At 40.0% G+C, this 27,037-nt stretch overlaps 1 protein-coding gene across 1 annotated transcript in view; it reads left to right on the top strand.

The window, feature by feature from the left end:
- The first annotated feature begins 1,244 nt into the window (after window positions 1–1,244).
- The window catches only part of roraa (RAR-related orphan receptor A, paralog a), a 186,027-nt gene continuing 160,234 nt past the window's right edge, over window positions 1,245–27,037 (top strand). Inside the window, exon 1 of the mRNA XM_032522244.1 lies at window positions 1,245–1,567. Coding sequence (XP_032378135.1) covers window positions 1,414–1,567 — 154 coding nt within the window. The 5' untranslated portion in view covers window positions 1,245–1,413. The remainder of the gene's footprint in view (window positions 1,568–27,037) is intronic.

Below are 27,037 nucleotides of genomic sequence, written 5' to 3'. Positions count from 1 at the left end.
GAAGACAATAATATGATGTAGAAATTACCTTGTAATGTCAGCCTAATCAATATTAATATACAATCAGATATGTAGTGTTTAAAGATATATTCCTTCTATGATTTGATCATTTCATAGGTTCACTAGTGTTTGGCATAATGCTTTTTTTATCATTTACTTGTCTATCAGCAATCTGGCTCTGTACTGAGAGGGCAGGCCCATGTCAAAGTCCACGTGCACTGCTTTTAAGAGGCGGGGTTTCGCCTCTCAGCTTACCCGCGGATCACATGCAGAAAGCGTGGTGTTTGTAGTTGTTGCGCAAGAAGCGGTGCATGCATGCCAGTTGTCAGAGTGACGTTTGAAGCCGGCTGTACGCAACACTGCAATTTAAAACCTGTTTTCTCCAAACTGATGTAAATCTGAACTCTTATCAGAGCAGAGCGGAGACACTCGGGTTATTGTGAGGGTAACGGGAAGAGTCCTTTCATCAGCTCTATCAGACTACTCAGGGATGCAGCTCCGCTCCTCCCACAGAACGATGGAGATGATGATGTAGATGATGATGAGGATGATGAGGATGATGATGAGGATGATAAGGGTGGTTGTGATAATGATAAAAATAACGAAGAACGCTCGGGCTATCCTGGTTTTAATTATCAGCCATGAAAGTTGTTTAGGAGCAGCGTGCAGCTTGCTGCAGCCAAGAATACACACTGAATGATTTAGCAGTTAATCATTTCTGTAACGTTACCTCCGCAGCTTTCGACTGTGAACTTGCAGACAGAGACGCTTTTGTGTAGCCTATTGAGAATGGAATATGATGATGTGGACGATAGTTGCCATATTTAGCTGGGAGCCATTTGCAGATTGTGATTAAAGCAAAAATAACAACCACAAGAGTGGCGGTTTTCATATTAATGATATTCGTTATTTTCAGTTCAGTAGCTTTTAGATCACAAGATGATGCAAATGCATGTCATTACGCCTATGATGCATTTTGACATTTTTGGCCAGTTTTCAATTTCAAATTAGTAGCAGCCTATAATCTAGTCAATAGTAGGCCTATTATCACAATGTGCCAAACTTGTTAGTATTATAATACACAGATGTAAAAAATTGCTGAGCAATGTGAAACAGTAATAAAATAGTTCGAGTCCATGTAGAACTGCGCAGGGTCGATCAGCAGGATTACTTTAAGGCCTACATCTATTCTTCGGCTATTGACAACCTCTCCCTTTTCAGGGTGCATGACTGGAGCTCTCACTAGCGCTGCTAGTGGACAATCAAACCTACACACCCACCAGACACACTCGCATTTCTCATTTCTTACTTCTACTCTAAATTAGATAGCAAGACGTAGTGTCGGAGCTCACAGATCGCATAGAATTAGTTTTAAGTACTAGCGATAGTTAAACAGCAAATCTGAAATTCAACATGGAGTCCCCTCCAGATCCAGCGAGCGACCCGGGCAACAGCGCCTCGAAGCCGGCTACCCCGGTCAGGGAAACCCCGGTAAACCTGGAGACGCTCCGGAAAGCGGACCATCCAGCCCCGGTTCGAAGGCAGACCTGTTCAAGCACCAACAGAGGTAAGCGGACCGTGTTTCGCTTTTCACTGTGTGAGAAATAAAAGACCGATGGCGGATTTTTTTTTTTTTTTTTTAATCAAACTTCAAAATGAATTAGCCTAAACCGCTTCCTTATAAATAACTGCAGACGGTCTAAATTCACCCGAGCCCAGAGACATAGCTTTTTATTTAGTATCACCGCGGCTTTTACCCGCTCGCTTGTAATTGGTGCCTCAGTGTGTGTTGCTGTTTTCAGGCTCCACTGACAGCTCAAATCATAGGGGGGTGATACGGTCACAGATGTCACATTTACTCTGACTGCAAGACACATCAATTACAACTTAAACATTGACCAAAAGGAAATCTCGTCATGCCAAAATACGAAAACCTGTCCGCTCAAACGCGATATCGTCAGTGGTAAAAGTGAACTTTTGCAAACTGTGGGCTAGTTTATCGATCAGTCCCGTTCTCCTTTTGTAGGGACGTATCCTCCACTATTCCTGATACAGCACACTGCGCCGTCTGCCTGGATTATTATCTCCAGCTAACAGATTTTAGGCTATTCCTGTGTGCAAAAAGACGCCCCAGCAGCTGGAATTTGTTAAGCGCCTGCTCTCAAACACTGTTGCAAGCATGAGGCACTCAGCACGCATTTTGAGACTAAACATCCACATGATCACACAACACAAACTAAGCGGGCCTATATTGTCAATTAGCCCGTCAAAAGTCTGTCTGCATTGCTGCTGAGGACTAGTTCATTTTTACATGATTTATCCACCACGTCCCGTCCATGTTGTAGCCTACAGTACAGACAGTATTTAACCACACCCCCTCTCGGCTGTCTCCAGCACAGGCTAACCGGGCTCATCCAAGTTCAAAGAAAAACAGATTTCTCTGCTGATTCTTGACAAGCACATGGATGACAGTAAGGCAAGCGATGTACATGTGACAATTAATTCAATGCACGGTGGTTTCTGTGTGCGCACTCTTCCTGTGCGCAAGGGTATATTTAGAGTGTGATATGGTGAATGTGGAATGTAAGCGGGTTATGTAACAGGTTTAGCCATAAACAGAAGCGCGCAAGAGCAGAAATCATCATCGCAGATCTTTTCACTTTTTACAATATAACCCCCACTCCCCATAAAAACCATGGTTGATCACTGCACTTCGGCGGGTATTAACACGTAGGGAAACTGTGACTTTGTGGGTTGGCACAGCCGGAGCACTTATGTAATCCCAGGGCATAGACATCTAGTTGGGAAACTTGGTGGATTGATTTCTTTTCTTTTTTTTTTGCAAGTCTGACTTTGAGACACTCCTAACCTGCTGACCCATATTCACCCCACCCTTTTATGCACAGGATTAAAGTGCCTGGGAAAGAGAAAGGCAGGAAAAAGAACGCCTTCGGTCTCTTATGTAATGCTGAATGGGTGAAAAAAAAAAAAAAGCATGTTCAGTGGGACAACCTCTGCAGCTTTAAAGGAGTTCCCCACACTTTATTTTTGACCTATGTGCAAAAGAATAATAATGATTGTAAGAGAGCATTGGCAGCAGGAGGCTGGAAGAAAAGTTTTTACAACTTAAAAAAAAAGTCAACATATATCTTAAATGGGCTGTGATTAAACTCCTAAATAAATTTATTCTGGTATGTTGAATTGTGTAGTTCATATCTCAATGTGGTTTAATTAGCCTATCACTCGGTGTATTCCGTCATACATGACACCTGCTCAATTCTTAAAAGGAAACAGGCAATTCATTTATTATCTTAGATTGCAGAATCATGAAGTTGCCACCTGTTGCTTTGATGTACAATATACGGCAATCTATTGGGTTCAGCCATAGACCAGAATAGACAGTCATTAGAGCACTGCAACAATTGGTTTATATTTGTTTTAAAAGACACTGGGCCACAAGCCCATTATTTATAAGTGTGTTTATGTAGAACTATTCAAAACATTTAGCACGCAGGAGAAAAATTTGCTTTTGTAAGGAAATTATGGATTAATTGCTTTATGTAATAAAGCACTGCTGCAAAAGAAGTAACTGCAGCTGGTTTATGTCAGTACAGTTCAGCAGGATTAAGCCACTAAAAAAATAAAACGATACAAAAAAGTTTATGGCTCACAGTAGTGTTATGGACATTATTTTTAGGATTACAGCTCTACGCTCATGCTTTTCAGACCAGCCTCAGAAACCAACATCTGAAAGGCGGCAGACACTTGCTCAAGCACAGTTTCCCTCTTTACACTGTATTAGACTTTCTGAGGATGCACATTTCTTATCCTGCATGCAGAGCATTTACTGTTTTAACCCTGAGTGCTAATACCTTTTAAAGTAGAAAGGGCTTACTTCAGCAGAAGCACTGCTGTAAGACTTGAGTGGGTCAGAGAACAGGCCTTGGAGGGCTGTGGATATCATTACTGGAAAGAAGAAAGGGTGTTATTTTCATATTGCAAGATCCCTTGGTTCGCAAATTTGGTAACAATCAATATTAATGGCTTGGTTATTTGAGGTCATGGTCTCTGCAGAGGCTTGACACCTCACAACTGCACAGTGAAGCTCTGAAGCCGCAAATGTGATAGGAGCGTTGATGTCCTGGATACTTTTTGTATTCATTTGTTTTAAAAGTGTGGGTACAGTACGTGTGTGGTGGGGTACTGCAGTGCACTGAATGACACTGAACACAACGATTGTGTTCTTATGCTGCTCAAATGCTTGTTGTCATTTGCAGTGACTATGAGTCATCTGATTATATGTTCCTTGGTTAGGGATGAAGAGGTGGAAATGATTGCTACTCATAACAGACAAAAAAAAACCTGTACATGTTGCCTTTTTTAACATTGTGAAAGTTGTGAAAGTTGAAAGTGTGGTTTCCAACATTGGAAAATCTTACAGTGCATGCTGCTCATTAGCTTGCCTCAGTGTCATGTCTAGATTGCATCTCTTGTTATCTTTTCATGCTAAATACCAGTTTTCAACCTATTCTGTCACAACATTTTGTTGATTGTAGATTTTTTTTTTTTTGCCATTTTGAATGCTTTATTATGGGGAGCTAATCTTACCTGACACTGCAGTTTTAGTAGCTGGTCCAAACTGAAACTGAGTATGAAAACATTCAGTTTTCTCTTAATGAACACGCAACCAGAATTTCATTTAACAGTTTTATTTTTGGGCAGCCAAATAAGAGCTCTCGGCTAGAGTGGCAGCATTTATTCAGTTGTTGTTGACACAAGACGGATGAGGTGCAGGGGCGCAGAGGCTTTTGAGAAAAAAATAAAAGGTTTTACACAAAATTGCCCCAAACCAGGAGTTGGCATTGGGCTTGCACGCTACTCGAGTGGACAGCAACATTATTGAGGCTGTGGCATTTCAGATTCAATGAATTAGGGCTCTCTGCCCGCTGGAGAGCACAAAGATACAGGTATAGGCTTATAGCTGAGGCTTCAGCTCGGAAAGATCCGGGAGAGGAACTCCATTAGGTGTCTCTTTTTTTCTGGCTGGCTGGCTGCCTGTAACATAATATCGAGTTTCAGTCCTCCTGCGTTTTCAATTCTTAAATGTGGGTGAGGTGATGATATCATGAGCACTTTATATTGGGTCACTGTAAGTATAATCAATTTCTTGGCTATTTTAAACACAAACAGTATAGTAGTAGTATATAAGGAAAATTGTATTTGTACAGCTGTGCGCTGAGCTGTTACATAAACAGCGAGCTTCTCTTAGTTTGGACTATTACCTTTGGGAAAAAAAAAGATCTTTTGTTTTTATGAGCTTCAAAGGTCAAATCATATTTGAGCACCATGGCTATCTGGAAGAGGATGTACCTGTGAATGTCAACATAACAGGATTAGTAGTTAAATAAGCACTGGTTGAGATTTTATAATTTCAGGCGCACAGTTTTTTTTCTCTTGCTGTCAGTTCAAAATAACAAGTAACAAAATGTAATTTAATATTGTATTGGCTTAAATTGTCGTACTTATTTTTGCTGTAAATTGCTCATAATCTTTTAGGTCCCATATAATTAAAAATACCTTGTTTTTGTTTTCTTTCCCATCGCTGAATCACTTTTTTAATCTATTGTCATATTTCAAAAATGTAGGTTATGCAATATGTTTTATATCAAACTAATTCATATGCTTTTAAAGTTTCCCTTGTAATAAGGCTAACTAGTATGAGCTAGAGTAATACAGATCAGAGAGGCGGCTTTGGTCTCTCTTTACAGAAACTTGGTTTGAATTTTCTAAAGTGTCTTGGTTATGATATAAATGGCTCATTATATTTAAATATTTAAATAAAATCCCTCCTGATTTTCGGAAACGCATCAAATTTTGCAAGACAAATACACACACAAAGGCATTTTATGGGACTTATTTAAATTAAATATTTTTGTTGCTTTATACAATACAGTGTTTCCTCTATGAATTCTTTCAGTTTTGGGAGTAAAAGGTAGCCTGGCTTTGCCCTCCTACGTACTTCCGCTCAGTTTTCACTTTCCTTCAGTACTACGTCTGGGTTTGCGTTAAATTTGCGGGTTTTCTCCGGTCAAATCTTTACCGGCTCAATCAGTGAACTGAGGGAGTGGCTGAGAAGGATTACGTTGTGCAGTAGTTTGAGTTCTGTAATGGCAGCAGAGAAAAATGTGAGCGAAGCCATTTGGCCCGTTTTGGCAACGCTGCCAAAAATCCAGAAGTCAAAGCCCGAGCAAGAACACTTTTTGCTGAGATTGATTTTCCAGCTCACTCCGTTAGTGGTGAAGGAGTTGGCTAAGGCAAACGCTAGCAATGCTAAGCCGACGTCATGACTAAACGTTAGCGATTGGTTATGGCAGCTCCAGAGGGACTCTGGGCTGATCCAACAGAAAATCCGCCTTTAAGGAAGTTAGCACTCGTCACTGGAGAGTGGCCAGACTCTGTACTAAAGAAATCTATGAGAGTCTGGTAGGACCGACCAAGGTAGGTAAAAGGTTACGGTTAGGCTTAACAGAAAGTTTGCTGTTCCCGCACCACCCCCACTCCCTGTCGGATCAGCACATTTTCTGTTGCTGTCGTTACACAAGTTGGACCCAGCCTGCTTTGACCCCCGGTGCCTTGGTTTGTACCCGCTGAACGCGAGTTGCTACAGGTGCTAACTGAAGGTCCATCTCTGGAGCAGCCGCCCGCTCTGCGCCCGGCAAAGTAGTGTCCCAGTGGCGAGGAGAGTGAGGCAGAGTGACCACGGGGTGCGGTAGCTAGCTAATACTTGTCTCATTTGTGTTCTGAGAAACCCGTGTGAGTTGGGTATTAATAGAAATAGCCATCTTGGCTTTTTTCCTTGTTTGTCACTCTGCCTAATGAAAAAGTGCCGTACTTGCGCTGCATTTCATTTTTTGGCAGTCCACTGCTGCAAAATGCGTGTAACAGAAAGACTGTTTACATATTTAAATAGTAGACATTTTAATACTTTGAGCTCCACTAGCAAGTACAACACTTGAACACCCTGATTTTCTTCATAAGCCTAAACTTCTGGACCAATAGCTTCAGAGTTCTCCATGCTGAAATATATGTATATATATATATATACAATACACGTCAAATTTCCATCTTGTATATTTTGTGGCACTTACAGTAATATAATGCAGAAAACGTGGTTTACGCTTCAAGTTATCTGAGTCCATGTGCTTTCAATCAGCACAAAGTGCATTGGTTGCCCAAGTTGTTAATTGGTGCTGGCGTAAAATAAAACAGTTCATTACACAGCTCAGGATACACACAGTAGATGCAGAAAGGTTTGAAAAGTAAAACACAACTACAAGAATGCAAAGCGCAAATGCTCTAGTGTAGCTGCAATTTTTGGTAACTTGTAAGTCAGTTTTTAAATTTATCCGGCATATAATGTAAGTATTGCAATGCGAGCCCTAATAGACTATATTCAATTAAAAAAAAAAAAAAAAGTTTAGCAAAGTCAAACTTACCCTAGACCAAATTTGAAAGTTTTATTCTTGTGGGACAGTTTATTTTGGAGTTTGAATCACCAGCGGCTTAACTGGGGCTGGCGAGGTAGTTTCAACTGGTGACAGACACCAGATTTGATGTGAAATCTCCAGTGGTGAATGACGGCTCAGATCTATGGCCCATTTACAGAAGCTGTATCTTAGATAGAAAAGCCTGAATAGTAATGACCGGAAATACTCCAGATGCATTATTGGAGGGCGTTAAAGGAGTCTAAATTTAATATGGTACACTGTGACCTAAGTACTGGTCTTGTTTGGCTGCATGCTGCTCTGTGCCTCTCTGATATAAAATGGGCCCCCTTAAAAGAGGCCTGGAGGGAAAGAGGTGGTCAGGATCTATAGGATCACTCAGAGGAATTCTTACGTCACATCTAAGGCCAAGTTTTTCACATCTCTCGAGGTTGTAAAGCTTCCGAGCAGGTAGGTAAGCCCCTTACACCGAAAAGCCCAGCACTCGAGAACTTTGATCAGCAGTATCTCTAAAACCATCATTCATCTAAATAAAGTCATACTGGACACATGCATTCATGCGGCTTTGCATCATGTGAACATAAAGCCATGAGTGTCTGCACACTAAGATAATTTATTTTTTCGGTTTTTACCACAGAGCCTTTATGGCTTCATGCAGGCTGCAGAGCGTTGACATGTGTTGAACACTTAAGAAAAAAATTGGGATGTTCTCCCAGATGTTATGTGCACATGCACGCTTTTAAACAGGAAGAGGTTACGTTGTAAAATCTGAAGTATGTTAGTCAAACAGCACACCTCAAGAGCCTCTTAACCATTATTTATCTTGCTTTCTGAAGGCTAAATGGCCCTCACGGCAGCTCTGTTTGAAGGACTGTCGAGTGTTGGAGTTTGACATTAGGCTAAGATGAAAATGGAAATATGTGTTGCATATGCAATATGTGTTGTAGCTGTCTAGTATAGATATAGAACAATAAAAAGGCAGAACAACCCATGTAATTTCTCTTTTGGTTGGTTATAATAATGCAACTTAACAATGTCTGCACATCATGTATTGTCAGGTTGTATTACTTGTAAGTAGAAAAGACTTGTAAAGGTGGACTCAGAAATTGGTCATGTTTCAAGCACATCAGTCTGGCATCATTAGTCTCTGCATCATTGTTTCACCACATGTGAAGTGTTTGGTTTTCATTTGCACAAATCCCTCTTCAAATTGAACAAATATTAAACCTAATATAGTTGCAGGAGCAGACTAGTTTTTACTAGTGCCTATACTTTGATTGTCCTTTGGTCCTATCACACGGTGTAAGATAATACTGATGAAGAGATTTCCGTTACAGCAGTACTGCTCGAGTATTACTCAACAAAGTTTATTTGTCACCTGAAATAAACAAAAAACTTTTGAAGAGAAAAGGGAGATAAAACGACTTGAAAATCAGTGTCATTTCTGTTGGCTTGATTATTTATATTGGAATAACAAGCGTGACTTAATCTCATAAATAAAAAAGGGAGAGATACAGATCCGTCCCCTCCAGGTACTGCCGCCACTTAATCGAATTAGCTCCACTCTCAGGCTTGACGGGCTCTTCAAACACCCCTGGTGACTTCTGAGTGCCGATTACAATCAGCTACTATTTTCAGCCTTTGATTAAAATCTGGTGAGGTTGGACAGAATTTTTTTGAGCGCAGAACCAGCTAATTATTAACATAGCAGCCCGTCTCTCTTTTTTTGCCAGTTACAGAGGGCCAATGGGCTGGAGTACTTAAACAATACCCATAAGTATTAATCATGTTGAATCTCTCTGTGTGGAACTATTAGCTTCTTCTTATTGAAACATCTCCCACTAGTCTGTGTTTTGTCCAAACACGGATTTCTACTGACCTTTGTGTCCTATTAAACACATCTGAGTGTAGAATTCTGGCTTATTTTGTGAAATGAAAGAAGTTGTGTATTTTTTTCATAGTGAACCATTTAATCCAGTTGTTTATACAGATGTGCTCATCTGGCGGACAACAATAATGCAAACACTTTTCTACTCATGAAATAATAGAAGATGAACACGATTGTTCATGCCTCACACAGGATGTCGTAGAATCATTGTAATGTGCCTGTCAAACACAATTCTGCTCTTTTGTTACTTTCAAAAGGAAGCTTTTGAATATGAATAAGTCACTAATGAATATTTGGTTCTTGCGTGTCTGTGGATTGATTGCTTTAGGAGGCATACTAAGACAGAGTGTGGCACTATGGGGCTCAATCAATGCAGCAATGCTGCTGTGCTGCTTTCTGACATTGATTGAAAGACGCAAGTCACTCTTCACCATGTATGGTACAAGAATCCTGCTCTCATTCACTGACAAATATCAGCTGTCTTATCAATCAATATTTGCAGCTTTATTTTACTAATGCAGTACTAAAGAGGCAATAATTAACGCCATGCTGGGTTGTTAAAAGCCTATTTTTATGTGACAGACCGAAATAGACATACAGAAATAGGAAGATGAAGGCCTTTGGTCGATGTTGATAGTGGCACATTGCGCAGACGTTCCTTATACACTGTAATATGAACTGATGAAGAACTTCGCACAGAACAGTTCCTGTTGCTTTTAGTGTTGTCATATGTTGTACAAAAAAAACAAAAAAATGTTGTACTTATTTTCACTTTTAACAGTTTTTATTGTGTTATGTTGTTTAATGTTCTTAGCCATTATGAATGACTAAAACGTTTTTTTTTTGTTTTTGTTTTTTTACTAAAGTTAGGTGTAGGACAGTAAAGTGGCAGGTAAATAAAAGTCAAAATTTAACACAAATCAAAGTCGTTATAAATTCAGAAATATCTCCTTTTCGAAATGCGATGCATCAACCAATGTGTCACTGTGCAAGAGCCATAGTTGCTCCAGCGGCATGCGGCCTCTGACATATATATATCAATTGTAAGTTGCTTTGGATAAAAGCGTCAGCTAAATTACATGTAATGTAAAGTTTATAAACTTTTTCCTTTTTAGCCTTTGTTGAGGTTTGAGTAATTGAAATATAGTATGATGCAGTTTAACTGAGGGAATATTCATTCCATGTCATCTTGTGTTAAACAAGTGTGGCTTGTGATGCTCATTAATTTCTGCTTGCTCCACTTGCGGTGTTTGGGCTCTCTTTGCTGGCTCCGTGCCACAGCGTCTTCTGAAAGAGCCACTTCATCTCTGTCAGGGGCAGGTGGAAATTTGCTGCACACTTCTAATTGGACAAAGTGCCTTTCAAACTCTGAGCCATCATACACAGATCAGATTATCATACAGACCAGGTGTCAACAGAGGTTTTTCACCTCCTTCCCTTTCTCTGCTCTCTTGTGCATCTTCCAGGCGACTTTCAAATTCTCCCTGTGCTGTGTTGCTTTTAAAACTCCCTGCTGTCTAGCGGCCCGAGACATAACAAGCCTTGTCTTACAGATTAATTACAAGAAAGTGCACTTGTTATTTTGACTTTAGAGCTTTTGAATACTGTAGAGCAACATTTGGACAAATAACTATCTTATGAAACCAGGAGTGATTAAAATCCTTTTCAAATTATTTAAGAGACAATGCTAAATGTGGCTCCCATACATCCTCAAGCCGGTCCCTCCTAAGTTTAAAGTGATAGCTTGGTCATCTTTTGTCTCAAGTACGGAAACATTTGCAACAGCCAGAAGGAGAATGTGCGGCTGCAGGCTATCTCACAGGGGGCTTTAAGCTCTGTGGTATAGCTCGGGGCCAGACCTCACTGTTCTCGTAAAAGTAATAGGTGAAATCTTCAGACCAATCCTTCACAGGTAACCAGTGAAAAAGGGCAAAACTTGAGTGTTATTTTGTCTGCTTGAATCCAATTAAATGCATAACTGCTGAATTTTGAATGAGCCAGAGAAATGAAACAGACTAGTGATTGATGTAAGAATACATTTAGGGTAGTCTAAATATGAGCAAATAAAATACTTACTTAAATACTTTCCTTTTATACTTTTACAGATTTTTAAAAACCTACCATAGTCTACAGTTTTCCTTTTTTTTTTTTTTTTTTTTATGTCTAGATTTGGATCTACAACTTCCAAAAAGAGACACATCAGGTCACTTGGTTTTCAGTACATCTGTGTGTTGTCAGCGCAGAAGTAGATGGAAATAGTTTTCTGTTGCTATGAAAAGTGTTAGCCTGTAAATGGTAAAAGGGGCGAAAAATTTAACCTTGAAGAGCAGCCCGGGTAATGTGTGTTGACAGATGTGAAATAAGTATGCAAAAGGTTCGAAACAAGCTCAACCTATTACACTAAGTGTTGTTTTGTTATGTGACTCAATGTTTTAGTCTGTCAGCGTTCAGTATCAATGCATAACATCTCCCTGAAACCTGATTTTTTTTGTTGAACAAAGCTTATTGGTTACTTTAACGAGGATGCCATCTGCACTGTGCATTTTGTTTCTGTGCACACAAGCTGTCATTTGACTTACAGCAATGTAGCACTGATGTGAAAGCCAAACTTAGTTGAAGAATTAAGTGGTAGAACAGCTGTATCTCATGTTATCGAAGTATCCTTTGATAGTGGAAACCAGTTGAATATAGTGATGAATACATTATCACTACGCCTTTCACACATCAGGCAAACCTGGCAAAATTTTGGCATACTCAATTGCTTATCTTGTCTGCACGTCGTCAGCGCAGATGTATTACCTTGTGCTGATTTGATTCTGGGCAAAGGAAAGTGGACAGGAGAGATTGATGGTGGTGTTCCCAGTTAGACAGATAACACCTGATACTGCCTGCAGGGGGTTGGTCTAGCACACTCTCTCCCCCCCCCCCCACACACACACCTCAGATGCGTCGAATGCTTTGCTGAGGAGGTGAACCGTTCCTTCACTCAATGCAAATTCGGGGCCACATTCAGGGATGATCCCAGGACGATTGAGCCAATGTGGCCCCGAGCACTCTGCACCACATGATCCATGCATCAGCCACACTTGGGAGAAAACCACACAGGCATGGGGGTCATTTGTTTAACACAGGTGCATCATGTATCTCTACGCACTCAAACAAGCGCATGCACACACGTTCCCCTACGCAGAGACAGACGCATGCCTGAATGCACACACACGCATGCACGCACGCACAGATACACAAGTGTTAATGAAATGCTGCATGCTCACGTGGTCTTTTTGGAAAAATTACTTCAGTACAGGCACCTTTTGTTATGACCTGTTGTTTCTGTCATTTTTTCAGTTTTGGAAATGTTAATGAAACATCACTAGGGAATATACTGTATTAGAATGGAACTTTAAACATTGTGTGCTTTAGGAAACACTGTTTAAAGGAGTCTGAAAAGGTATGTTAGTTGCAGTTGACTAATTACGAATATCGTGCGTCCGTTTTTTAACGTACTTAGGTAGTACATTGTCCTACTGGATTCATGTTTTAAAGACTAAGCTCTTTAACTGATGTTCCCAAGATTTTTTCTTCCCAGTGAAATAAATCCACAACAATTTTAAAATCAATTCATTTTTTAACATTAGAAAGGACAAAACAAGAGGGTCCCCTTCCCATTATTTTCTGACATTATAGACAAAAATAATTCAATCAAACAACTGTAAAAGTAATCCTAAAATAGTAATTAATTAAAGAAAATGATACATTGGTTGCAGCTCAAGTATAATTTGAAGTGTAGACTAAAAGAACTACATTGGAATTCTTTTTGCTTGTTCCCTGCTATGACAGCACCATATGGATACAGGGGGCATTTTTTTAAAAAGTACTCTGCTCTTTGCGCTTTAAAGGCTCTTTGGATGCTATTTCATCATTTGTTATAATTCATTAACCATCTGTAACATCTGAGTGTCTTATTGCCCACAAATCAAAGTATGCTGCAACATCCTCAAACAGACATACAGCGTAGCAAAACAATTTTTTTTTTTTTTAATTCAATAACAAGGTGTGCAGCACAGGTTCTCTGTGTGTGAAGCAGATGGCGAAAAGCTAGTGTATAATAGATCTCAATATTAACTGTAGCACATGCTGGGAGTGTTGGTGGATGGCACACAGCAGAGTAAAAGAGAAGCAATGACCTTCTGTCCCATCATTTACCCCCTCGTGCCCCCCATACCGCTCTCAAATTACTTTGTTTTAGCCAATTAAAGCAGCCGGCTGAGCATCAAGCAGGCTGCCATTTTTCGCTCACCTGGACCCATGTGACAATATCGCTTTGTCATTGGGAGAGATGGCTGTAAGTGGGAATCTCCAGTGTGGCAGCGTGCCACCTAAGACCCCACTGTGTTCGCTTAGATTATTGCAATGATTCTCCATCCAACTTGCAAGAATCTCAGTCCACTGTCTCACCGGTACCCAGTGATAGTGCCGCGCACAGCTCTTTTACTGCATGAACCAATGAGCAAATGATTGCGGTGATAATACCACGCTCCACAGCACACAATAGACATACATGTAGTTATATTTCCTATTACCTCTGGTGCAACAAAATGATCAGTTTCTAAATGTGCAAGGAATCTATTGTCTATTGTGATCAAGATACCATATGCTGAGAAATGTTTCTCCATCCAAATCCTTTAATGGCTCTATAACAGACAGAAAGACGGCAAACACAACAATACCATGGCACAGGATGAGTGAAGGACCGGAGTGTGTGGTGTTTAACAGCCATACGAGCACAGATTATGTGCTTGAAGGGGCTGAATTGAGTGCCAGCAGTGACAGTTGGGCTGGGAATTGAGTATGCCGGGGACGACTCCGCTCAGAAACACCACTGGGTCCAGGGCTCATCTCTGTAGTCCTCCGCCTCCCTCCTCCTGTAGAGGCATTGTGGCCCGCCGTTTGGTCTGCTTCACCAGGGGAATGGACGGGCCCCTGCTCCCGCTTGATGAGCACTCACTAATGGCTGCTTCTTTGAAAGCTGACGGGCCTGTTTGAGGAGGAGTGTCTTTTACTTCCCTCCAGCTTGCCTTGGCTGGGCATTCGTCAGGCTGCCTGACTTTGCTGTCCTGCCCACATGATGGTGCGCCAAGGGGCGGAAACGTCTGTCATTTGTTTTACTTTCAAATAAAAGTTGATGATTTACCAATAAAAAAGTAAAAATAGTCTTTCAATGAGGTCTGGAGGCATATGGAGAAAGTGTTGCAATAGCGGCATTTTCAGCACTGTGTTGGCCGGGCTAGAAATAACAAAAGACAAAAGAGATTTGTCTTTTTTACTTTTTACTTTTTGTACCTTCTCTGATAAAGAATAGTGTGGCTATAGTTTTGTATAAAGTGAACAAGTAAATATAGAAAATGCGATAGATATCAAAATATGGTCAAGGACACATTGAAGGCTGCAGTTCATGTAGTGGCTTTCCAAAATGCACTATAATGTCATGAATGAAAGCTGAAACAATTAAATCCCCCTCATTCATGTTTCATTTAAGAAAGGTATTTTTGGCTGCATGAGAAAAACTCTAACAGCAGTCTTGAGGAGATTTTCTTAACACAACTTCAAACTGGGAGGACTGTAAAACAACATTAGTGCTGTGTTTGAAATTGGGCCCCTTGACATTTAGCATACTTTCACTGGCTGTTAATCCTCTATACACAAACTAAACAAGATGACAAGAGCATCCAACCTAAGAAAAGTGGAAACCAACGGCAGTCTTAAAAGTGAAAGGCTGTTTTCTGTTATACACCATAGATTATATCTGATTATGATGCCTTAATGTTTCACTTGATGGATCAGTAAAGTGTCTAGTTATTTGGTTTCTAATCTTACTGGCACCCTTGACCACTGCCCTGTCTTTTCACCACAGAGGGAGCTGTTGTTCCTGTTGCCCTCCTCTTCGCTGAAGTACCAGTCTAAAGCTTCTGGAGACTCAATTAGAAAGTTGGACTTGTCCTTGGAAATCTCCTCTCTATAACTTCTCCTGTCTTCACTCTCTCTCTCTCTATCTCTCTCCCTCTCCCTTTCTGTTTCACGTGCACTCTCTTTGCCCCACTTGAAACTAGGGTGAAGGTCAGAATGGTGAATTTGATATAAGAGCCGAAGTGCTTCCATGGAGCACCTTGTCAACTCAAAACAATGGGTTTGCAGTAGCTGTTATGCCGAATAAAGAATGTTCGCATATTCCCTGAGAAATGTCCTCCGCTAGACATTCCCAAAAGAGATGAGAACATTTGTCTGCATACATTTTTACCGGTCATGGCCCAGTAGAAAATGGAGGTTGAAGCAGAATGAATTCATTAAACGTGAGCAAATAAGTTATTTCACCTGAGAGATTGAAAAAGTCATTCAATTTGCATGGCAGAACCTTTATCCTTGTGATATTTGATTTGGTCATTAAATGCACAAATGGTCTGCACTGGTCTGTCTTATTCAGCGTTGTGTTGATGTAAATTTAAGCGCTTGTTCAAACCCAACAATTAATGTTGCAGCTTTATTAGGCTGCACATAATGTCGATGGAGAAGTAACAGATGTTAGCAGTTGCATAATGGCAAGAAAAAAAAGCAACCGGCTGTGATGTTGTACAGCGGTGTGATCAAATAGTTTAATTTGATCTGACCTCTTTGTCTCAGTGGTATCTCTGAGCTGCCTTTTGGTTGGAGCTTACAAAACAGGTCAGGATGAATGGAGACAAGAGCCTGTCAGGTCTAAATACGCAGCTCTCACAAGGAGGTAAACCATGCAGTTGAGTTTATTTTTTACACTAATGAGTCAAATTAATAAGGGTTATGACAATAAATGTTAGGTTTGTCAAGGCAATGGCCATTTATTTTATTTCAGAGCAGGATCTTGAGGTATATTGTGAAGTAATAAAAGAAAACAACCTGATTGGGAAAAAGCGTGAGTGGAAAATGGGTTGATGGATGTTAATGTAACCGCTTTATTCATTGTCATTGCCGTAGATCTCTCACCAACCAGTTGTCACAGGCAGTTTCCTCTCAAATTAAATTCATTTGGATAAGACATTTTAATTGGAACACTATTCCCATTAATTGAACAAATTAGAGAAAGTCTGCTGGGGGAAAGGTAATCTCTGGGAGAGATGATTTGGAATTCACAATTTTAGAATTAAAAATCAGCTGCTCGGTTTTGGTGGCAGGCAGTTTGCGTCAGTGCGTGCACGCAGCGCCAGCGCTCGAGGTCTCAGCGGCACTCAGGGCTCACATTGTCTTCATTAAAAACGATTAAGGAATAGGTCAATTTAGTCTGCTTGGCTGGTTAAAGCAGTGCACTTCCTCCTATGAAATGTCTCTGTCTTCATCAGTCACTCGAGCAGCAAATATAATCCGGCACTTTTTTATGCATGTTTACATGTCTAATTGAACGTCTTAGTGAGTCATGGCAGAATCCTTTAAATGTTGTAATTTAGGTTTGTATTGGTTTGTGAGTGTGTGCGTACGTACGTGTTTTGGGGAGTTCATGCTCCGTTTCAGCACACATGTCGTCTGGGTACTGATCAGCAATGTCTGATTGACAATGAAAAGCAATGTTCACTCTGCAGCTTGAACTACTTTGAGCAATTAACTACACTAATAAAAATCACCTTAAAATTTGTGCGGTTGATTTCATGAACATGTGCAGTGTTTCGTACATCAAACAGGAGGTTTTTGTGATGTGTCAGGCTGAACTGATGGTTTCTCTGCATGGCTAAATAATGGATTTTACCCCCTACTGCTCATAAAAGAATGCAGGATTCAATGTTGCTTTTACAAATTTCAGTTGCCTTATGTTTACAGTTTCTCCACATTAACTTCTGTTTAGAATACAGTGCTTTGGAATTGCATTACAGAAAGACAATTAACACTGACTAAATACAAAATGTGTTGCAAATTTCTCATTTCATGGTGGCCACCTGTCAGTTTAGATAGACTGACAATTTAGCCATAAGAGAACCTGGTGCCAGGAGGTGCCAGGTGTAGATACTTGTTGCACCTATGTCATCAGATTTTAAACAAAAAATGTGTATTCATCATGCATGTGCATTATAGCATATGATTTCAACATTATCTAATTTGATGTACATTGTTCCGCAGTATCACACAAGATGCGTGCATTATATACAGCACATACAATAAAAAAGAAATCTCTGTTGCCCTAGTGCTAATATTTGAATTGCCGCCTTGCAAAAGGAACCTTTTGAAATTGCAGCTCATTGTGTTCCACTCGCTTCAGATCATGCGGTTTCCACTACTACATTGTTGTGTTTTCAGCGGCTACTATGAGCACTGGTGACCAAGACCATACAACTGGATGCTTAGTATGAATTATGAAGATGAATCACAACAGAGTTTTGAAACACTTACACCATTCATTTGTGCTTTCAGATTGAAATAATGTTCAATTTTATGACTTTTCGTCTTCCTGGCACACTAAGTTAATATATTTTAGAGTAAACCTTGAACATGTTCCTAAATTGAATCACTACTCTTGTCTCTGAAATGAATGAGAAAAGAAATAATAAAATAATGTCTTGGAATGAGCCCTAATTGGAGCTCTCTATAGTATATTGTAGAGGGGAAAGCAGAGGATACAGTGTAAGGAGGAAAGAGAGAGAACCAGACAGAGGGGGCTCCTAGATAGCTGGGCCAGGGGGAAAAGTTCCCCCACGCTTGTCAGAGTTTGAGCAAGTTCAGAATTGATGGAGCCCACAGGCAGCACTGCTAATTTTAGTTGAAATCACCTAAGTGGTTTGGCTAATTTATCCAGGCTCCTCGGCCTCAGCCCCTGGTTCCTGGCTCTTCGCTGCCTCCCCCTCCCTTCCAGATATATCCACAAAGCGTGAAGGTACCAGGAGGTGACAGTGGGAACAGAAGGGTATTTTGTGCCCAGCTGATTTGAAAAGGCACTGGGTGGATTCAACCTATGTCATACATTTGGATATTGTTTGACCCTTAACGACGGCCCAGGTTCAACCATCTATTCCATATAATGATTTATACCACTCTGTATTTAATGGAAATGGTGAAATTTTACATTTTAATTTTAAACCATGTGAAGAAAAAAGATGCAATCACTGATATCTGATATCTCCTGATGCCAGATGTATGATGGTATATATTTTACATTTCTGATTTTTAATGTAGATATGAGGATTTCAATATCAAGATGACAATCGTTTAAAAGCTTTCGGAGAGGCTGTTGCCAACAAGTCTGATTGTGTGTAATGATGGTCTGCCAGCTGGATATGTTGAAGCTTAACAAGCATCATTGCTGGCTTTTTTGTTTCACAAATCAGACCGTTCTTTCCTTTTTGTAATGTTTTTGAACATCAATTTGATAAAAAGTTGAGAAACAGGGATTTACAACTTAAAAATGTCATGAAGCCACAAGGTCAGCATTGATAAAATAATTTTTTTTTCTTTCCAGCGGTTGAAATGCTGTTATATTCTTTGCAGAGGCTAGTAGGATGGAATCAAACGGCAAGTTGTGGCTAAGTCTGGGATGCTGAATGTGGCTATAAAATTTATTTTGAATGATTTTAAGCTTCCACATGATGAAACCAGAGAAGTGAGCAAGTGAAATATCGTGGTGACTGAAGTAGATCAAAACTGTCAGACGTTGTGGGCTTCTTGAATGTAGAGCAGCATGGATATGCATGCCAAGATGTCGCTTATGTTTATCTGTTGCTCGACTCAAGAGTGTGTATGGAGTAATTAGTGTCGTGCTTGCTCAGAGGATCCTATTTTCCTAAAAAATACTAATGAAATTGCTTACTGTTGAAAGTGAAATCTTATCATTTAGAATGCACAGTAATGATGGGAAATCACTGCAAGTGTGTTTTGTATTTAATAAGTCAAGTAACAACAGACAAGACACTTTGGGATTACAAAAACGTGAACACACCTGGTGTTACTTTACACACAGTTATAACATAAGGTTATGTTCATCATAAAGTAGATCTTTAATACAGACTGCATTTTAATTATTAACCTTATCTATTCTTGTAACGTGGTAAATGACAAATACTATACATGAAACTTTTGGAAGTGCTCATATTTTGTTCATTTTCAGATTCATAATTGTATTTAAAGGTTATATCAGAATAGGTTTACATAGTTTTATTTTTTTAAATACCATATTTTTGTTGGGTTACACTTTATATTACGGTATCTACATAAGAGTGACATAACACCATAATGAACGTGTCATAAATATTATAAACTAGTCATAAACGTTTATGGCATAACGCTTCTGTTAGTGTCATTCGGTTTTGTCATGCCAAGTTATGGTTTGGGTTAGGGTTCATGTGTCATAACAGTATCATGTCCCTCTTATGGAGAAAACTTCAAGTAAAGTGTTACCTTTTGTTGTACTGCACATACTGCACAGCTCCTCTTTTCACCTTGTGTGTTGAGCTCTCTGTTTTAGCTACAGAGTGAGGCATCACACTTCTATTCCATCTATGTTTGGTACGTCTCTTAGGTTTAGGCGTTTTCACTTTGTAAACCTATAAAATGCACAAAAAAGACATATAGCCCAATAAAGGAAACAAAAAAAAGCCAAAAAGCATAATGTGAGCACTTTAAGATGTTTAAAACCAGATTGTGTTCGCAGCATGAAAGAAACACTGTATTGCACACCAGGCCTGTGCAGTCATCCATTTATGAATCAATCATTTTGAAAGAAAAGTGCAGCCAAAACTGGGAAGGCTAGGGGATGTGGCAGTTTAATGGTTTAACATTACCTTACTCAAATTAATCTTAAAAAAACTTGCAGAGATATCATGAAAAGCCCTCATTTCTTTCAGCATTTAATTTGCCAAAAAATTTAATATTAATTGATTTCTGGTCTTTGTGAGGAATAAGTTAACTCCAGGTTCATTTTCATCACATGACAGTGAAAAAAGACTAGATTTTGAACTGTTTTGTATTTCTTTTTGCACACAAGGAATACAAATATGGCATGCATGCTTAGTTTTAACTAAGTGTGATGATATACATTTAATTAACTGGACGTTAGTAACAGATTATGACAGAATACAGATAAACACACAAATATAGTGTCCTTGTTATAAAACACACACTATCCACACAGCTAAAATAAATGTTATTTCATTTCTTCCTTTTTCAAACGACTGATCTGAATATAAACAGTTTTCACAGAGCACAGGCTCTTAAAAAAACATTTTTAGAGCAGTGAGCAAGAGGAGATGTTTGCAGTCTTGTATGCGAGCCAGCAGTTTTTGGCAGATGAATGTAGGGGTTTTATGTGCCAAGCACCTGGTCAAACTGCAAACAATGAGGGGCTTATGGATTCTCTTTATCCAACAATGACTGAGATGATACCTAGAATGTTAAAGCTCTTATGGGCCCTTTTAAGAAATGCTGATGCACAATAATTCTCAGCCCTTATGGATGCTGGGGAAATGTTCCCAAGCTTTATATACAGTAGGTAGTTGGAACTCTACAAGCTATACATCATTAACAGGTCAATGGTTCTTCATCTTACACAGAGCCTATTTCTGCTGTCTGTTGTGTACATCCACTCATTATGTAAACAAAGAAAACAGCCTTTCAAATTCATCAAGTTTACCATCATAAAGGTGTAGCATCAACTTGTTCTATACATAAATGTGGACTAGGAATATATAAGGGAAAAGTGTGAGCTACTTAATGAGCTGATGAAATGGTGATATTGCATATAGCCAGCTTAGGAAAATCTCAGCAGTTTCAGTGTGGAGGGTCTTGCTTGAGTCTTTAGCAGTGATCTAATAATGAGTTCCACAGATGGGTTTGTTGGCTGAAGCTCTGCTGAGTCCACCGTGTATGCGGTAGAGAGTGTCAAAGTGTCTCCTGCGCAGAATCATCTCCAGGTTTGGGGAATGGATGGTGTCTGCCAGACATGCTGGCAGTCAGTGGGCCTTCTCTCCTGCACTACCTGGGCTGGAGCTCAGCCAGGGTTAATTATAGGGGAGCTCCAGAGTCTTGTGTCACTAAGGATGGTAGACAGAATATTGTCATACTGCCATGTCCTATACAGAAAAGACAAGAGTAAGAGCACACCTGCTCAGCCAGAGTTTCTGCAATGTTAACTCTCTCCCACAGTCATTTCACTCCAGGTCTAAAATTAACAATTGCCAAGAGCCAAATGGCTCATAAAGTGTGTTTAGTGGCTAAATCCGTAACAATAACTGAATACACTGATAGGTAAATAAATTCTATTATTTGCAGATTATGTTGTCTTCATGAACAACTGACTTTTTCAGTGCTTGTGTACATACATTTGAGTATCTCAGTATATTGAGTATAAACCCGCAACTATAAAATAAGACAACCCATTCAGTTTTTTTGTGAGCTGTCGAGATAAGAAAACAGGAGGATTCCTTTTTAGAGTAGCGTAGTAGAACAGTGCCCCCCCATCTGAGTATCTCCACCCACGGCTTGAGAACCACCTTCACAAAGGTGCTTCATATTTTTTTCTTGCGAGCCAATCAGAGCAGACTGGGCATTTTGAGAGGGTGGCTTAAAGGTGCTCTAAGCGAGGTTACACGTCTTTTAGGCTTCAAGATTTTTTGTCACATACAGCAAACATCTCCTCGCTACCCGCTAGCTGCCTGTCCCCTGAACACACTGTAAAAAACGGAGTCTCTATACACAGCTCGGGCTCCACAAACGGCAACAAAAACAAACTGCGCCAACCTGCACCACGGAACATAAACAGTATTCCAGCCAATAATCGACAACAAGGATTTGGGTGTGGGGTTTGGGGGGTTAGTAAGTGGAAAGGATGGGGAGGGAGGGGACTAGCTAGCCTCCGTTTTGTTTGACAATACTTCGAACATCAACAAGAAGTAACATTACCCAACATTGCTTGGAGCACCTTGTAAAGAGACAGGCGCTAAAAATGAACCTGAAAATGAGCATGATATGTCCCCTTTAACATGTGTACTTGGGATGGTCCGAGCTGGTCCACAGGATCTGTATCAGGGCCGATCCTGGCATACAAAATAGAGCTGATTAAAATCTCCAGTTATTTGAATGTGTCCCTGGCTGCCATTGTGCACTTCTCTTATTCATGGGAAAAGTGTAGTCCACCAATAAAAAAAGCTTTTTTTAGGTTTTATGCTAGGAACAGCTTACTCCACACTTAAAGCAATTTATAAGATTTTACGCATCTCACCCACCAAAAGATTTGCACAACTTTTTCCACATATTCAGAAGTGCTCCTCAAGAGTTATAAATGTGTAAAATTGTTGAGTTCCCTTTTAAGCGAGAGCTGCAAACTGAAGCTGTGTGTCAAACAGGCTGCTGATTGGCTGCTTGTTACTCTGTCTGTGTCCAAGATATTTGCATTTGGATCACTTTAACTTTTTCTTGACATACTTTTAGATAAACACAAAAACAAGTAGGGCACCATGTGTCCATTCATATTTATAGATTGGTCATTTTTTAATAGGAAACTGTCTTGGCAGATATTTCTGGATGCTGTTGTCCATCAGTCTGCTGGTTCATGCAGTTCTTTGGTCCAAAGCAAGTTATCTTGATGACTGCTGGCAGGATTCCAATTAAGTCTGGTTTATATGTGACGTCTCCAGAGAATGGTTCCTGATGATTTTGGTGATCCCTTGACCTTTTGTGTAATGTCATCGTAATATCAAAATTTCTCCTTGAGCAACACTTTCATCCTTGACATCTTGAAGAGTAATCGCTAGATTCCCAGTAACACACTGTCACAAATTATCAGGCCAAAACATCCACTGAAAAAATACTGAAAGATTTCCTATAACACAAATATTAAATGTAAATGTGCTGTATTTATATAGCGCTTTTCCAGTCTTAACAACTGCTCAAAGCGCTTTTACATCTACAGGAAACATTCACCATTCACACACATTCATACACTGTGGCCGGGGCTGCCGTACAAGGTGCCACCTGCTCATCAGATAAATATTCATACACATTCACACTCCGATGCGCAGCACCGGGGGCAACTCGGGGTTCAGTGTCTTGCCCAAGGACACTTCGACAATGACTGCAGGGGCGGGGAACCACCAACCTTCCGATTGGCAGACAACCGCTCTACCACTGAGCCACAGCCGCCCCTTATTAAATATTAGTGCCAGCATAAGCTTATGTGTGTGTTAAACAATCTAACTATGCAAAAAAAGTATTACTTTTGTTGTTTTCAAAGAATGATTCCAGACCCACACCATCAGGCCAAGCTTTCCACTGCCATACCCTCCTGCCATCCTTTGGGGAGAACGTTCATGGTTCACTGTGACGACCCCTTGACCTTTACTGTACCACCACCCTCGGGCCAAAATTTCCACTTGTACATAACATCTCACAAAATGTAAAGGGCAGATTACCATGAACGTTACTGTCATACTACCCAGAGGAACTGTTGTCTATGTTGGTCAGTGCGTGACCTTTTCTCAGGTGCCACCCTTACGCAAAATTAGCAATGTTGTACACAAAATAATTAATGAACTTTTGGGAAAAAACATATTGGTGTATTAGTTCATGTTTTCTGAAGTGCTCCCCTTACCGAAAAAAAAAAGCTATGAGACAACCTTTTTTACGGATGATTCTTGTTATATTTTCTGTTCATATTCATACTTTTTTACAGGAAAAAAACACATCTGAACTTTGTGATTCAGTGACCCCCCCCCCCCTAGCAGCAAGGCTCCTGGAATATCTGTATGTTTGTCACTGGCACTTTTTATTGTGGGGTGTAATAGACATTGCAGCTCCTTAGGGCTACTACTAGTGAGGACTCAAACATTTAGTCTTGTTTAGTTTGTCAGCACTTGTTAGATGAGTCAAACAAGTCATTTCAGATCCTGCTTCTCTTTACTCAAACGTTCCCTGTTAATCAAGTGGCTCCTTTCTCTCCAACCAGATCTACTATCGTAGCTTGCTAAATTGGTTTGCGACAGAGACAAATTTGTCATCTGAGAATTTTCAAGGTCTTTTACAAAGTTCCCCAAAGTGAACGGGGAAGCCGGAAATCTAAAAGCAAGTTGTTCATCTATCAACTCTCATCTGGCTTTCCACTAAAGTAAAAGTGTGTTAGTTCCTCTTTTATTTTTTTATTTTTTTTAACTTAGACAAGTGTCTAGTCATGGCAAGTTGGTTCACACTGGCCTAGAAAAAAAGAACAGCTTGTGTTGCTGAAGTTTTATCCCCTGTCTAGTTATTTTTAAAATGCCCCATTTCCGCCATTGTTGTGGCATTGTTTTGACCTTACGCAGAACAATTTTCCCCAAGTCAAATTAGCTTTCACCATTCAAAGAAATGTTGTAATATAATAGTTTGACGGTTCTGCCTGTGAAATAAAAAGAAATGGAAGTCCATGCCACTGGGGTTAATAATATTCCTCCTGTTCAACAAGTACCATGGGATCCTAAGTGTCCTTGAAAGCAAACGGCATCTCACTTATGCTGAGCATCTTGCAGCACTCATGGGTAATAGCAGTCTACTTTTTTGACTCCAAGCACATTGTGTGAGGAGGATTCACATGCTTCCTCCGCTGGTAGCATTAACAAGGGTTGGTGGTAAAAAGGATGCTACTGTGTTTCTCCTGCTTTAAATCTTTCAGGCTTAACCATTGAAGATAATTGGTAAAATCCTTTTCTTGCTGTTACTTATTATATAACCTTCTTTGTACATGAGAAAAAAAAACATCTACTCCAAGAGATCAATAGCAGCTCATCAGTCTTTTGGATGCACCAGCGTGAGAACTAAAGTCAGCCTTCATGCAAGTCAATGAGCACCTGGAGTGCTTTTCCCAGAGGCTGCTAAGTGTGCATAGCAAGGGACTACCAGGAAACTGCAGTAAGGTCTCACAACCGGCTTTGATAGGACAGAGTCAGGGGGGCTTTTTGGAGAGATGTTGGGCCCGCCGAGGTTTACACCACCTGTTTGTTTCCCTTCTCTTGAGCAGCACAGATCTTACATGCCTTTGTGTGCCCAGCCTGCTGGGATTTGGGTTGTTAGATACAACAAAAAAGGTGACTGAGGAGAGCTGAGTTCAGGATTATGATTTATTAATCCGCCCTCCTTTAAATTCCAAACTAACGGCTTGGGACTGTGCTGGTACACTCTGGGGAGTAATCTTAAAACACAGAACAATTCAGATTTACCAAAGTCCTTTCTACCGTAAACGCTGGTGAATAGACAATATGCTAGCACAGTGCAGCCAAGGGACACAAGGAACAAAAGCTCCAAAGCCAAAAGTTCAAAAAGTTTGTCTTTCCTTGTGGGCTACATCCTGCTCAATATGGCTTTGTCCAAAATGCCATAGGTAGAGTTGAGCTATATACTGTTGCCCATCATTTGTATGAATACCAAATGAAGAAAAGCTTCAGATATAAAGTTTTGATGTTGCTTGTGCATGTGTATGATTACAGTTAATTTGGTCCCACCTGTGAGAGACTACAAACACAAAAAAGTCAAAGTCAACTGTTTTGGTACACTAGTGGCCTCCGGTGTACTTTTCTACGATGGAGATTCTTCCAGCAGGAGAGAAATATTTTTTTCTTCCAGACATTTCTTTGGCAATCTGTTACTACTTGGCTCTGAGTTTTTGCAGGCACCAGCCCAGCCAACAAGGTGTTTACAGAAGCAACAATATTGAAGCATAAACATGTCAGATATAAATTACAACTTTATGTTTTATGACTAACTCTCATGTTTGTGTGTATCTTTGCGTAAAAACTGGTTAAAAAAATGTTCTCACGCCCATTTTTAGTTAAGCATGAGACGCTTGTTAAAAAAAGAATATGTAATGTGAAATTTAAATACAACAAGGCCAATTTCCAAATATTTTGCTCCCAAAGTCCATCATCCTCCACAGCACATAAAATTCACTGTCTCCGCTGAGCTGTCAGCTGCCCGCCAGATCTCAGTCCAGCTGCATATGAAGTCAATTACGTGCAACCATTCCTCCTCGGTAACACATAGATGTCACTTAGAATGTGTTTCTTTTGGGGTTACTTTCATATCTTTAATATGAAGGGCATTCGTCATTACAGATGTTGTGGTCTCCAGCCTGGTGTGTTAGGCAGTAACAGTAGTCAAGAAAATGATGTGATGCTTTTCCTAACAGAGCCAGCACCACATGCTCAGTGTGTGTTGCTTTTAAATGTGTGTATGTACTGTATGTGTGTGAATGAACAGCAACAATGAATGAGGATAAGTAAAGAAGTGATATTGAGAAATGTGGTTCTTTGGGTTGACAACAGGATATCTTTCTTACTTTAAACATTTTGGTATAAAACATTCTATGCTGTACTGTGTGTGTGAATGTTTAAGATACTTAAATCAGTGACTGTATATCTTTTAAATCTTTTACTAAATTTACACATGAGGAAAACAGATTGTGCCCAGCTGTAAACTCTAACATGTTTTTTAGCTGTTGAAATGACCACCTCATTAATAAATTGTACTCATTACAAAGTGGCAAGTATGTCTGAATGTGGCTTTTGTATCGGCTGTCTGGGATTTCCTTTTAAAGTGCTGTGTAAGTGTGAGGGCAAAGCTGCTCCTCTGTCCATTAGAGCAGAACCACTATCCTTCACCTGACAAAGTTTGGGAAAGG

The sequence above is a fragment of the Etheostoma spectabile genome, chromosome 8 (genome assembly GCF_008692095.1).
Source record: "Etheostoma spectabile isolate EspeVRDwgs_2016 chromosome 8, UIUC_Espe_1.0, whole genome shotgun sequence".
NCBI classification, from domain to species: domain Eukaryota; kingdom Metazoa; phylum Chordata; class Actinopteri; order Perciformes; family Percidae; genus Etheostoma; species Etheostoma spectabile.
This window is presented reverse-complemented; position numbering and strand designations above follow the sequence as displayed.